This window comes from Typopeltis vanoorti, chromosome 19 (assembly GCF_054136105.1).
Source record: "Typopeltis vanoorti isolate ZY-2024b chromosome 19, IOZ_Tvanoo_1.0, whole genome shotgun sequence".
NCBI lineage: Eukaryota > Metazoa > Arthropoda > Arachnida > Uropygi > Thelyphonidae > Typopeltis > Typopeltis vanoorti.
Genome location: NC_143567.1, coordinates 94,498,850 through 94,514,660, shown reverse-complemented (window position 1 = coordinate 94,514,660; position 15,811 = coordinate 94,498,850). Strand labels below are relative to the sequence as shown.

Here is a 15,811-nt window from a genome sequence, read left to right as displayed (position 1 = left end):
GAACATCAGCTATAGGAACAGATTGAGATGTAATCTGTCAAATTTGGTACATAAGAGGAGGAGAGAAGATGTCTTATAGCTGATATAAGACAAATTAAGACACAATGGCATCTAATGAAAAGACAGATTTACCAAAGAGTTGAGCACAAGAAAGTAGAAAAAGGGAGTCCTTGAAGTGTGCAAGGGCGAAGTTTTCTACATGAAGAGTGGAACAATGCATAGTCCAAGAAATTAATAAGAGTACAAATGTTAAATGTGTTGAAGGTGCAAATGTGAGTGATACTTTGTAGTGCTTAAAGTAGACTACCTGCAATCAGTCTCTTTGACTCCATGGATGTCCTGATAATAAAGAAGCTTTGAAAGAGGTGGAGATATAAGAACCAGTGACAGCAGTATTTCATATTATTCAACATACCTTGATCTTGTCTTTGAAACTAGCAGACATAGGTAAGAACAAATTGCTGTCTGTCCCAGTAGAGACACTCGAGTCATTATGTATCCATTCTAGAAAACAAGAAAGTGTATTTTTAGCACGAATTACAAATGTCAGACTACATGTACTAATCAAAATCTTTCTTCAATGAAACCAACTTTAATACTCACTAGGATCATTTTAGAAATAATATTGTGGACCAATATATTTAAGTCTGGTATTACTGCAGCTCTCACAGACTATCATGATAATATATCCACAAATGCAGATTTAAGAGCATCAGTAGCTGATAAAAATGGAAATTCTCTAAGATTTCTCCTCTCCTCACAGTGGTATAAACAATTTGTATGTAAAATGGCTCAATGCTATCCACTCGCCAACCAGGCGAGTTTACACCCTTATTCAATTCCCAGGGATAACCGCTGGTTCCAATTCCTCTAGCCAAGGGCTGAAAATTTTCGTCTGCATCAATCCTATAAAATCCTTTTAGTAACACTCATTTCTATCACATTCCCCTTTTTTGTCCTATTAACCAACTTCTGCAGCAAATCCTCAATATACTATCAAATGAAGCATTCCACAGATCCTTACCATCTTGACCACTCCCCTTCTGGATCCTCTCCACTTCCTCATCCCCAAGAAACCCAGGTGACCAGATCTGTGCATAGTAATCCAGATATGACCATATCAAGGTCTTAGAGAGGAATGATAACTCACTTATCGCTGCTTGTCAGCGTGTTCTCCAATAACCAAGATAGTTCATAGGAGCTATCTTGGCCAAATTAGCAATATGTACTCTGAATTTCAACTCTATATACCAATACCATCAGTTCCCTAGCTTTAATTGCCTGGAGTGCAGTTTCATCAATGTAAGTTACACTTGTAATCTTTTCATTTCAAAATACATAACTGGTATCCACTGTCTTTTGTCCATACTGTCAGCCTAATTAAATCATCCTGCAAACTCTCTACATCCACTTGATTAACTATTTTACATCAACAAATAACTGAATATTTTCCTTCAAATCCTTTATATACAGAAACAGTAGCGGGCCAAGCACAAAGCCTTTTAGCACACTGCCAATAACCTGCTTTCTCCAAGATTCTGCTCCTCTATATACTACTCTTTGGTATCTATCCATCAGCCATTCTCATATCCATATCAGCAGTTTCATATCCAGTCCCATTTGTTCCAATTTGCAACAGTGCTCTGTATCTTGTAAATGCCTTTGAAAAATCCTGTAGTATCGTCATGTAGCCATTTATAAAAATCAGTAAATTACTAAAGGCACGACTATGCCTTCACAAAAAAAAAAAAAAAAAAGCCATGTCGTTGATCATATTTTTCAATATTTTTTAATACCACTTCCAAGATATTGATTGGGCTATAATTTTTTAGTGCAGTCTTTACGTGTCTTTATATAAAAATTATTTTGCTTTCCTTCTACACTCCCTTGGGACACTTAAGTTATACAGCCTCATAAGAGATAATGCCAATTCCTTTGCATATTCTCATAATATGTAAGCTGACATCCCATCTAACCGCACAGCAATATTTGCATTGAGATTCTGCAATATTCTACATACTTCCAATTTATCAACCTCAATTCTCATAGTAGTTCTTGCACTTCTGTCACAGTAATATCCTTACTTGTACGATAGATCCTTGTAAAGTAGTCACTCACTAACTCATCTATTTTGTTTACTTCTGTCACATCGCTACCATCAGCACTCATTACAGTTATCCTTCCATAGTCATTCTCCATTTTACTTGTCACATTGCAAAAGAAGATTTTGGCATTTCTTTTGATCTGCTCAGATAATTTCTTCTCATAATGAGCTTAATGATCACCTTTCTCCGTATATATACCATCCACAATATGTATATATGTATGTATGTATATATTGTTAAATATTTAACAATATATATATATATCTATTTTGTTTGTTTGTTTGTTTGTTTATTTATTGTTTTTTGTTCCTGCTTAATGATGCTCATCCATCTAACTCCTAATAATAATAATTAAATAAAACAGAGATATATACTCATGAGCCAAAGCATTATGACCATCCAGACTGTTTCTAGCCAGCAGGACTGCATGGTTAGTGGAAACAGGCTACTACGTCCTCTCATCTCCAATGAACACACCTTGACCTCTAATTCCTACCTCGAGATTATTTCAGACTGGGTATTGCCTTGCATGGTAACAATATGGTCCAGTGGATCCGGACTCTGAAAGACAACCCTCCATGTCACAATGCCCTCATTGTGCAAGCATGATTCAAAAAGCATATCCACACATTCTGTGTGTTCCCCTGGCCACTTAATTTTTCTTATTGGAATCATATTGAACAACTGTGGAATTGCGTGCAGTATCCACCAATTAATGCCAGTGCCATATTCAGTTGCTGACCTCTGGGGACATTATTCTGTCCACTTGGTCCAGAACATTTCAGGACGTTGTCCATCATCTGGTGGAGTCAACTACTTGCATCCAATTTGACATTATCTCGGACAAAGGAGATCCAACATACTACTGGTAGGTGGTCATCAATGTTTTGGCTCATGAGAGTATGTGTATACATTATAAATTTTGAACTAGATTATAATCAAAGCAATTAATTCAAATAGAGTATAATTAAATAAACTAGGTGATTTAATTTTCATTAATTAAAATTTATTTATAAATACAAATTATTTACAATCAAATAATTTAAGAAAAATAATTTTTTTAGTTTTTTAAATATCAAATATTAAATAAAGTAATTTTTAAAGATTTTTGCAAGACTACACTCAACCTCGGTCTCATCAAGTCCCAAATCCCACTTAAGAATTGGCTATGAGGGATCTCTCACAGTCAAAACATTTAGGTTACTTTGCAAAGCAAGATTTATCATGCTCTTTACTACCACATCAGCCATGACAAGCAATTTGGGCATACCCATATTTTTGACATTCAAAACATCTTAATGGATTTGGAATGTAGAGCCTAACAGGATAGTTGATATATCCTAACTTTTACAGATGTTGGAAGTTTAAGCATGTCAAAAGCAAGGATAACATTCTTGGTCAAAACTAGCACACTCGCCATATGTATCAGGATGCACCTCAACCTGTCATTCTTGATCTTTAAACACTGAACAGATCTCTTCAGCTGGAATATTAAGGAGATACAATTCTGAAAATGCACCTCTAGAACAGATGAGTGTTTTATGAGGCATTACCATAACCTCTTCCCAATTGAAGTTATTCACAGTAATTTTTCTGAGTAGTGCAGATATGTTTTTACAAGAATCTCATTAGAACATAGGGTTTTTTTTAACTATTTTAGGTAGGAAAAAGAAACTGAAAATGAATAATTAATAATAAATAATGATTCAATTCAAGTTCAAGGATTATAGAAATATCAATTTCGTTTTGATTTCAGTTTTATTATAATTTCTAATTCATGTTTCTTTTTATATCAACATTAGTTTATATATAATTGGTTTTGAGTCGAGATTTTCAAATTTACATAACTTTTCTATTGATATATCATTTGATATATATTATGAATTAATTCTGCATTCTCATTTGAGATGTTTATTAAAATCTAACCAGATGTGACTTGTATATGACAGTTAAAGTTTCTTCCCTGTCTATTTCAGTAAACTCTTTCACATTATTTTACCAACATCTAAAAATACATGTCAGTGGATTGGTATACTAGTTAGAGTGGCAAATCTCATATAGTTTGAAACCAGAACAGGATGCTGTTGTGGCAGTAATGACATTATCTGTTTACCATGTGATTAGTTGCAGACTTTGATGGGAGTGAGCCCTAAATGTAATGCTGGAAATGCAGTATTATATTCCACTCTTTGATGGATTGAAATAGTCACAAATTCTCATGAGATCTTAATCTTAATGAATTGATTATGTAGAGGAAGGGGGGCAGAGAGAGATGGGTTTTTTTTCATGTTATAATTATAGGCTTATTTCTCTGTTTTGGTTTATTCTGATTATGTTTTTATCAATTTAAATTCTTGTGATTTTATTTATTTATTTATTTTTAATTATAGTTAAGATTTCAATCTATGTTTTTCAAAATACAGAGTGTCTCAAAAAATACATACAAACTTTGGTTGTTAACAACTGCTATGTTTTAAATTAAAGATGCCAGGAAATTATATTCTTGGTTTAATCCTTTATCCAAGTGTAAGCAAACAAAGATTGTGAGTGAAGTAATTTCAGGAATAGGGAACTTGTATATAGAAACTAATGACTTTACATCACTTGCCTTAGTATCCCATCATGCAAAGCGCATATCCTTATAGACATGTATAATGCCTTATGGGAAGGGTCACTATCCAGACTAGTTTCAAACCTTATTGAGGTCCCATCAGCAGGAGCCAGACCAGAAGTGATACCAAGGCAATAAGTCATAATAATGCAGAAGTCATAATGCATAGCATTATGAGATACAAAGGCAAATGATGTGAAGTCATAACTTCTATATACAAGTTGCCCAGTGCTGAGGGTCACTATCCAGACTGGTTTCAAACCTTATTGAGGTCTCATCAGCAGGAGCCAGACCAGAAGTGATACCAAGGCAATAAATCATAATGCATAGCATTATGGGAATACTAAGACACAATAGTGCACTCAGGATTTAATCTTGGAGGGAGCCAAGCACTCAAGATTTAATCTTCGGTGGTGGTGGTGGGGGGAGCACTCATGATTTAATCTTGGGGAGGGGGCGAGTTGAGTAGACGATTTGAGAATGCACACTATATGAGAATGCATACGACCTATGACTGAGCATCTGCAGTGATTGCCAATACATGATAACCATGATACCTCTGGCCCGGCTTGGGCAAACGAAGTAGCGCTACGTCCGCAAGAGCACTACTTCGTTCGCCTTGCTTTCACAGTGGCCGGGATTCCAGAGAGCTATAGGGTATTCCCACTTTATGTGGCCGCTAATTCATAAGTAGTATAGAAAGAGAAGACACGACACAAGATAAATAAAAAAAAAAGAATTTTAATTAGGAAAAGATTTTTGGAAATTTTTCTAGTGTTTTTTCCTTTTTCTTTTGGGGGAAGCCAGGGCCCCTTGGCCCCCTCCCAGGGTGCACCACTGCTAAGGCAAATGGTGTGAAGTCATAACTTCTATATACGAGTTGCCCAGTGCTGAAATTAGCTTCTATATACGAGTTGCCTAGTACTGAAATTACTTCAGGTGCAAACTTTGTTTGCTTACACATGGATAAAGGATTAAATCAAGAATATAATTTCTTGGCATCTTTAGTTTACAGTATAACCAAGTGGAAAAACTTCCAACAAATCCAGAGTATTTTAGTAATAAGGTGTGACACCTTTTGGCTATTTGTATATGGAAATATGACTTCTGCATTACTTGCAGAAGTAATACTATTGACAGCAGACTTAGATTCCATCCTTGACTCCACGGATTCCATAATTATAGCAGGAGACCTCAACTCCAAACACGCAGCTTGGTTCAGTTCGTCAATCAACTGCAAAGGCTGTACCTTATTCAACTACACGCCACTCAACTCATCAATAGTAGTTGGACCCACTGAGCCCACCCACTACAGCCCATCAGGAAGCTCTGATGTACTTGACATAGTTATCCTCAGGAACATCAGATATCAATACCAGCTGGAAACTTTAGAAGAGCTTGACTCAGATCACAATCCCATCCAGCACAAGCTAGGACTCCAGGATCAGCTCTCTCCTCATCACTCTTTCTTAGCATGGAACAAGCTCTCCCAGTTCACATCGACCCACCTCCTGTCATTCGCAAAAAAGCAGATATAGACCTAGCTGTAAGCAATTTAACTAGGCAAATCAGCAATAGCATCAGTCACTCAAACCACTGTCTTCCATGCATCAAACTGGATCCCAGAAGAAATAATGGACTTAATTAGGGCCAAAAACAAAGCCAGAAAGAGGTATCATGACACTAGAGCCCCCAGGACAAATTAATCTTAAATAACTTGAACAGACAGGCTCGAGAAGCCTTCCAGATACATAGGAATTCCAAATGGGAATCCGAACTCACAGAAATCAACACCTCGAAAACAACATCCCAATTAAACTAGTGAAACTCATATATTCATACATCAACGAAAGATACATGCAAGTAAAACTCAATGGAATTGTATCAACAAGGTGCAAAATCCTGGCTGGAGTGCCTCAGGGTTCCCTCCTGGCCCCAATACTTTTCACAACTTGTTTCAGACATCCTTCTTAACTCAAGAACAACCATTACAGCCCTTTATGCTGATGACACTGCTATTCTCGCAAGGTTGCTCAGTCCTCGCCTAGCAATCACTAGACTCCAAGGAAGTATCAATGTGCTAGAAAACTGGTTCACCAACTGGAGGATTCAGGTGAATCCCCTCAAGAGCTCAGCCATGCTGTTCTCTAGAAGAAAGGTCTGCAGCAAAGAAGACATCTTGCTCTCTGGCGAAAGATCTCATAGCAATCAGAGACCAAATACCTCGGGGTATTGATGGACAAGAAACTCCTTTTTACCAAACATATCAACCTCATTGGCTCCAAGACTTCCAAAGTCATAACTCAGCTCTACCTAATGATCAACCGCATGAGCAAATTAAACTTACAAAATAAATTACTACTTTACCGTATGGTCATACATCCAGTCATTACCTACGCCTCACCAGCATGGAGTCATACTTCATGATCAAACATTTTAAAACTGCAAAGAATCCAAAATAAGTGGCTGAGGATGATCCTGGACGTCCCATGGTTTATCAGAAATTCACAGATTCATCGAGAAACCGGCATTCCATACATCTCCTCCTTTCTCCGCAATCTAGCAGAAAAATTCTTCGTCAAGTCAAGTTCACATTCAAACCCACTTATCCTACAAGCTGTCAACTACAACGAAACGGATTACAACAAATATAAAAGACCGAAGGCTATTCTACTCCCAACTGATCATGGCTAATACAACTGCCCCCTGAGGGCGAGCTTAATTGCTCACAAAACTTCCTTTCCCAAATAACTGTAATTACAGACAAAGGGGAATATGAAAAGCACTTGTGCTTAACCCATCCTGACAGTAACGTTAAAACGTTAAAAGTAATACTAAGGAAAAATAAATGAAATTAATCCACCTTTACCACGAATTGCCTTGGTCCTGCACTACTTGCAGGAGTTCCCTCAGTCTTGCACTACGTGCAGGTGCAAACTTGACATATACTTGTCTGTTTGCTTACTTGGGAAATAGGATTAAAAACCAAGTTTATATAAAATTACTTGGAATCTTGAATGCATAATATACCCAAGTTAAAAAACTTTCTACATCTATCTCTCATCCTGAGATTTTATTTAATAAGGTCAAAGCACCTTGTGGCAACTTGTTTATGTAAAATTCATATAAGCTCTGCATTACTTCAACCTTCGTATTTCGGGTCTGGCTCCCACTGACGAGACCTCAATAAAGGTCGAAACCGGTCTGGGTAGTGACCATTGCCTTTAATGCATAGCATCATACATCTCTGCAAGGGGATGTGCTTTGCATTAGGGGAAAAATACTAAGGAAAGTGATCAGAGCTTAATTCACCTTTACCATGAGTTGCCTTGGTCCTGCACTACTTGCAGGAGTTGCCTCAGGTGCAAATTTGACATATACTTGTTTGTTTGCTTACTTGGGAAATAGGATTAAAAAAAACCAAGTTTATATAAAATTACTTGGTATCTTGAATGCATAATATACCCAAGTTAAAAAAACTTTCTACATTAGGAAAAGGATGTCTTGCTTTAAGTCAATATCTAAGTAGATCATATTATTATTATTATTATCATCAACACCCGACCTCTATGGAATCAGAGACTCATCGTGGGAGGTACTCACTATTGCATACAATGCTCATCCAACCTCGTCTTAACTGATTCAATGAGTCCGCATCCACAAAACACTCAGGCAATGCATTCCACTCACCAACTACCCTCCATGCAAAGAACCTTATCCTCACTCCTCTGCTCACACCCTCCCTATACAGTTTCCATAAATGGCCTCTTGTTCTACTTCATTCTCCAATTCTATGAAAAATCTCTTCCATATCTACCTGATAACAACCCCTGACCAGTTTATATGTCTCAATCTCATCCACAAAACACTCAGGCAATGCATTCCACTCACCAACTACCCTCCATGCAAAGAACCTTATCCTCACTCCTCTGCTCACACCCTCCCTATACAGTTTCCATAAATGGCCTCTTGTTCTACTTCATTCTCCAATTCTATGAAAAATCTCTTCCATATCTACCTGATAACAACCCCTGACCAGTTTATATGTCTCAATCACATCCCCTCTCTTCCTGCTATTCACGAGGCTCTGCAACTTATATTCCCTCAATCTGTCCTCGTACTCCACATTCCAAAGACCACTGACTACCTTTGTGAATCTTCTCTGTACCCTTTCCAACATATCCTCATCACCATGAAAACCCAGCGACCAAATCTGTGCACAATAGCGCCTCCGTAGCGCAATTGGAAGAACGACGGTACATTGCGCCCTTCGATTGGAATAGGCCTAAGTTCGATTCTCGTCGCGACGGGAGGAATCTTTATCTGGTCGATTTCAATCGATAGTGAGTTAGCCGATCTCATACGGAGGTAGCAGGGTTTTTTCTCCCGGAAACTCGGGTTTTTCATCCCGCATACATACAAATCGGCCCTTCAGAACACACGCAATTTACAGACAAAAATTACTAGTTGTGGTGGTGTTGGAGGTGGGCGGTAGATGGCGTTGATTCGTAGTAGAGGTAAGGTGTAGAGACAGTTGAAGATGTCCTCCCGCGATGAGTCTTCGGACTCCTTGGAGGTATCAGGAATAATAATAATAATAATAATAATCCATATGAGGCCTGATCAAGGCCTTATACAATATGCCCTTTAAAAAATGCAAATACTATTTATAAATATTTATTTATTTAGATGCATTATTTATTTATATATACCATACCAAGCTAAATTATCATTTATTTAGCTTGGTATTGATCAAAATTGCTAAATCAAAGATATTATTAACGTTGAGAAACATTAATGATATCTTTCTTTAAACGTTTAAGGAATTACTATATTGTCCTGTTTATGGGTTTAACTGATGTTATATATAATTTTTAGAATTTATGTTACCTAAATCTCCTTAAAACTTCGGGACTCATGGCGCTACTCTACTGTCTCGGGCCCCGAAAAGTGTAAGTACGGTCCTGCTGGCTATGCGTATTTTGCTTTGTGCAGGACTGTTATTAGGGTTATATACCGTCTCAAGGTAGGTACTATTTTGCCACCCCTAAATTCAAGAAAATATGTAAAATTAAAAACAAAGACTGTTTTTTTATTGTTTATATGCAATTCTGCCATCCTCGAAACTTGCCACTGATATTGCCTTAGTTGCTTAGTGGGTTACGACAGTCCTGGCTTTGTGTTATTATAACATATCGTGTTTATTACTGCTGTTTATTTTCTTACTTTTATTGTTTTTATTTTATCCAAAAGATATAAACTGTTCGTCACCAGTATTATTAGTTGACACAATCTTCTCCCTCCCTCACACATACCCCCACTCGTGTGGGCAAGAACAAAAAAATACGATTTAAAAAAAAAAAAAAAAATCAGCTAACGCCTTTTTATTCCCGTAAACGGGAGTAGGCGAGGCGAGGCAAAAATACGATTAAAAGTCAAAATTTTGTGCAAGTTTGATCAGGTATATTATATGCAAATAGCAACCTGTATTCGGAAGAGACCTAAGTTACACTAAGCTGACAGAACTTCTCAAAGAAAATAAAAAGAATAATAACTAAATTAGTGATTTTCAATTATCGACTAGGTGATTGGGCTTTTTTGGCGTAAACAGAATTCGATATAGATTACGTATATCATATAGCAGTCCACTCTCAACCGGTAGAGTATGAGGAAGGACGGGTGTATTTTTTTAAATATTTATTATATTTTTTAGTGAAAATAATATCATAGGAGAAAATAACCAGGAAAAAAATTAAATGCAGGAAAGAAGCTTAACACGTGAAATTATTAATTTACTAATGACTAATTCCCTAGAAGAATATTTTAAGCAAATAAATAAATAAATAAATAAATAAAAACCCATTCCAGCAATAGTTTAGTAGCAAATCTAAGTTAAATTCTTTGCGTACACCCTATGAAATTATGCGACTAAGTTTAATTAAATGGAAATCCTTACTTGTATTAAAGGAAGTTTCAGAGTTATTGGTTTCCGTATGATGACGACACTGAACTTTCTCGGCAAGCTCCCGTAAAACCAGAGTCATAAGACCTTTGTCTTTGGGTGCCATGAGAATAGGATCAGTATAGCCTGACTGCGGTGATTTCTGCCTGCAGGTCTGATGATTATTCTTAAAAGTAGAAACTGAAGATGGCCGAAAAGAGGCAGGTAGAGGGGGTGGGGGTGGAGGAGGAGGAAGTGGGGAAAGAATGTTCATGTTCGCATTCTCAGAACTGCAATAAGACTCATTAGCATGTTCAGTTAAAGCGTCCTCGGTTACTTCATTTATCCTGGAGGTATTATTGAGAGCATCTAACGACTCTTGTACAACTTTAGAAATAGCTTTTATCTCTTCGGGTTCACGGTATTCCATTTTTGGGGATACCGCAATAGCAGAATTATCTTGCTGTGATGAAACAGTACTAAATGGCTGTAATGCTGAAGCACAGTTCTCAGCTAAATTAGAAAATGCACTGGTCTTATCTGAAGAACCAACGTTAGTTTCCCCTATCTCTCGAGTGTCCGTTACTTCCTTAAGCAAAGTTAGAAAATCGTGATCACTATCATCGACGTCGATCCCATCTTCTTGAAGTTTTCTAATTATTTCTTCTTCTAGCTTTTCCAGATTTTCTGGCGAATGTGATTCTGGTACGTTACTACTATTCACATGAGAAGAGCACTCTAACTTAGTGTTCTGAACGGAGGTAAATATCCCATCAGAAATAAGCAGTTTCTCAGGAGATAAGGTGACTATTCCGCTATTAATATTGTCTCTGCATTCATTCCTTTCGGAATTCTGTATGGGCTCCACCTGCCCACTGTCGCTACTGCATTTGTCTGACAACGCAAAGGCGTCCTTCTGAATGCACTCCGCCATTCGCTCGGCAAACTGGTTCGCCTCCAGTTCTGTCTGAATCATAACACTTCGATTTTGCGGAAGGTCAGTCTGCACCTCCACCGCTCTATATTCGACTGGTGATAAAAACAACTCTGTCTGAACAGCGACGTCTTGCTTAATTGCGGGGTCAAAGGACGACATATCGCGCATACAAAGATAACTAGACACACGTTTCCCAACAAGACTGGACTCTGAATGCCATTTCGGATGGTTGTCCTTTGGTGAAACAGTTCCTCTTCTTCTCTGCTGACGCTCTGTATGGTGGCCATGCAAACTCTCAAGAATATTTCGATCATTTCCTGAATATGAAGATCCGGATGGTGGTGTCTTGTTCGAGAAACATCCGAGGAAGTTCATTATGTACTTAGGAATAGACAAACTTTAATTTCTATGTCACTAAAGTGACAGAAAAATAATAAAACATGCAGAAAGATCTACTTCATGCTGCTGATGTAAATTTGCAGTTTTATTTTAATATTGGAATTCAAAACATTAACGGTTTAACTTTACCTTGCAACTACAAACTTATTATCGACAATTCTTATAACAGAATCATCCAAGATTCAATTCACAATCTTACATAAACAAAGTACATTGTAGGACACAACCGAGCTTACGTAAAATGAGCGAACTTTGAAACTTAAGGGCAACTGTACATTTAAAGAATATAAAAATAGACATGGACGATGCTACCGCCCTCTCAGTAGTATTTTGGATCTTACTAATGAGGTGAGTGACTTGAATGCCCAACGTCAAAGTTATATTTACTCACCCTGTGCCGAACTTAGGGGACAGCATATTCAATCGCTCAAAGAAAATTTGACAGTACCGAGGCGCCTGTGGTTTCCAGTGAAAACACGGAAGTGCAATGATGCAAATTTTCCCCTAATATTCTTATTAACAGCTAAGAAAAGCAATTTTCCTTCAATTTCCTGAATGAAATTTTTGTTGTTTCTTCCATTAGAGAAAGACAAGATAGCCATGAATATTTTTTTATTCATTATAATATAAAGGAGATGAGAGATATATGCAACATTCCTAAATTAGTAAGTAAAATGAGGATATCTATAAAAAGAAAGTTTATTATTTTTATTCTTTCAATGCCGGGGAGAATTAAGTTTATTTTCTTTGGAATAACTTGCGCAGGCAGCATACAGATGTAGAGAGAGCCATGTGATTACGTCAAGCTTCCTTAAATTCGCAACTGTGAAAGAAAGAGTTCATAAAGCGTCCCTGATAATTTTCTAATATTCCATTCCGATATTAAGATTATTCGAAATAATATATACATACACACACCAATCTAAAATCTGAGGGGGAAGAGCGGTAATAAATAACTGTGAATTAAGCCTATTTTAAACTTCCGCTAGTCCAAACTTTCTACCTAACACATACTTTTATCAACTATACATACATTCATTTATGATATCTACTGATTTTCCACGATTAGCCTTTTAAAATCTTATTCTTCTGAGTCCGCTACAGCAACAAGTAAACATTATTACACTGTTAAACGCAAATCCGCCGGAAAATCGTCTTTCGATTTCTTCCACTCCTGTTTCACTTCCATTCCGTTCAAATAATATTTATTTGATAACTACAATTTTCAGACATTCGAATCCAATTCCGAATGTTATTCTTACATGTGTAATTTCGTATAATTATTGTGATATCTAGTAAATATTGTATATATTAATGACAAATATTAGCAGGCGTTATTTAAGTTTTAAATTAAAAAACAAAAAGAGTAAGTTACAATCATTTATTTTATCTTCGTATGTTTCAACTGAATGTTTGAATTGTGTGTTTTATGTTCTTAAGTACAAATTTTGCTGAGAAAAATTCCGAAAATTTATATTAAAATTCTCCTATATAAAAACTGGTTACATATAATTTCTTATTAGAAATCTGGTTATATATAATTTTGCACCTTATACAGCAACGAATACGAACTGTCCTTCATTTATACTATTACTTGACCTGTAAATATATTCTTTATGATTTAACTGTAGAAAATTGTGTCATACGAAGTTGTCCCTGGATGACACGAAACTATAGAACAGCCCTGAACTGATTCGGGGCAACTTCGTTCGTGATACCTGGAATGGTGACCTATGTCCTAAAGCAGCTACAACGAGTGTATTGCACATATCTATTTATTACGAAACGGCATAATTCAGCATATGTTTCCACTTTCGGATTTTCCTAGGTTACAAATTACATGACATGGAAACTCGTTTTGCCGCTCTCAAGTATATATTTTTTCAGAAAAAAACTGAATTCTGATAAAAATCAGAGATTCGCAACATGATCGTATCCTGAGTATTCCCCCCCCCCCGTCGTTCTCCAAACAAATATGGTATACAGTAATTAGAATTAGATTATTCTTACGCCTACAGCAACGTTTACCTACCGTATCTATGAACACCAATCATTTGTTGTGATGTGGACGAATATGGTCATCCAGATTTATTATAAGACTATTATGTGAATATACTGCTTACCATGTAGGATGTATTGTAAAAACAAAACCAATCCTTTTAAATTTTTATATTTTACTGTGCTTCAAGATTATATAGAAATGTAAAGCGAATTAAAAATAAATAAATAAAAACGATTAACCTTTTCCTATATACACCGTACGTCCATGCTAGACCTGTCGACATTTCTGCAAATGTCAGACGAAGGAGAATCCATTCCGATATTAGGGTAATCAATGGGTTTCGTGGGGTGAGTGTTTATTATTATACGTCGGAAAATTAACTTTTCTTTTATGAAACTTCTAGCTCTTAAAGTAGTAACTATTTTGCTTGTACAACAGTTGAAAAATTTATGGATAAAGCACATTGCCAAGCTCGGTTCTATGAAATGTGGGCATACAATATGTATATACTTTTCGACCAGAGATGCGAAACCCCTGGCTGGCAATGTGCCAAGAAGAGTCAATTCATGTTAAAGGGGAGAAAGGAATATGGCGATGTACGAATTCGTTACTAACACGCGAAATCACGTGCTTTATACGTAAATTTTCCAACTGTTGTACAAGCAAAATAGTTTAAAAAAAAATAGTTACCACTTTAAACACTAGAATTTTCATAAAAGAAAAACTAATTTTCCGACGTATAATAATAAACACTCATCCCACGAAATGCATTGATTACCCTAATATCGGAATGGATTTGCCTTCTTCTACTATGCGCAGAAGTGTCGAGGGGTTTTGTATCTGTGGTCGCACAGTGTATATATATATATATATATATATATATATATATATATATATATAGAAAGTATTTTACCTTGGGTATAAAAAATGTTAAAGATACCAAGCTATTTTAAACCTAGTTTTACTCCATTTCCCAAGTAAGCAAACACACAAACAAGTCAAGTTTACGCTTGTAAGTGTTGAAAGTCTAGTTGACCCCTACAGTAGTGCAAGACCAAGGAAACTCATGGTAAAAGTAGTATAAGCTCTGATCACTAATCTTAATATTTACCCATAATGCAAAACACATCTCCTGGAGGAGATGTATGATGCTTTGTATTAAAGACAAGGGGCCACCACCCAGAGCGGTTTCGACCTTTATTGAGGTCTCATCAGTGGGAGAAATACCAAGATTTTAGTAATACAGAGCTTATAAGTATTTTACCAGAACAAGTTTCCATAAGGTGTTTTAACCTTATTAAATAAAAATCTCAGGAGAAGATATAAATGTAGAAAGTATTTTACCTTGGGTATAAAAAATGTTAAAGATACCAAGCTATTTTAAACCTGGTTTTACTCCATTTCCCAAGTAAGCAAACAGACAAACAAGTCAAGTTTGCACCTGCAAGTCTAGCTGACCCTACACACTATGCGACCACAGATTATATATATATATATATATATATATATATATATATATATATATATATATATATATATATATATATATATATATATATATATATATATATATATCTTTTCCACCACTTGGAAATGGTTATTTGAGCTATTAGGAGTTATGCAGGGTAATGCATTTATGTTTGTCAATAGGAGGTATTCTGGTCGGTCTGTCTGTTTAGTGGGATGAAACACCCTGCCACCTCTGTAAGGCTCATCTTCAGTTGTCATAAAAATATAAGAATATAAAATAAATTCTTCTATAAATAAAATTTATATAATATAATATAAATAAATATAAAAGGCCGTCATAAAGGTT

General features: G+C 36.2%; 1 protein-coding gene across 1 annotated transcript in view; it reads right to left on the bottom strand.

Moving 5' to 3' along the window:
• The window catches only part of LOC150096365 (uncharacterized), a 259,771-nt gene extending 247,664 nt beyond the window's left edge, over positions 1-12,107 (bottom strand). Inside the window, exons 1-2 of the mRNA XM_090409041.1 lie at positions 10,673-12,107; positions 416-504 (exon numbers count right to left, since the gene is read on the bottom strand). Coding sequence (XP_090265167.1) covers positions 416-504; positions 10,673-11,969 — 1,386 coding nt within the window. The 5' untranslated portion in view covers positions 11,970-12,107. The remainder of the gene's footprint in view (positions 1-415; positions 505-10,672) is intronic.
• Positions 12,108-15,811: the final 3,704 nt, after the last annotated feature.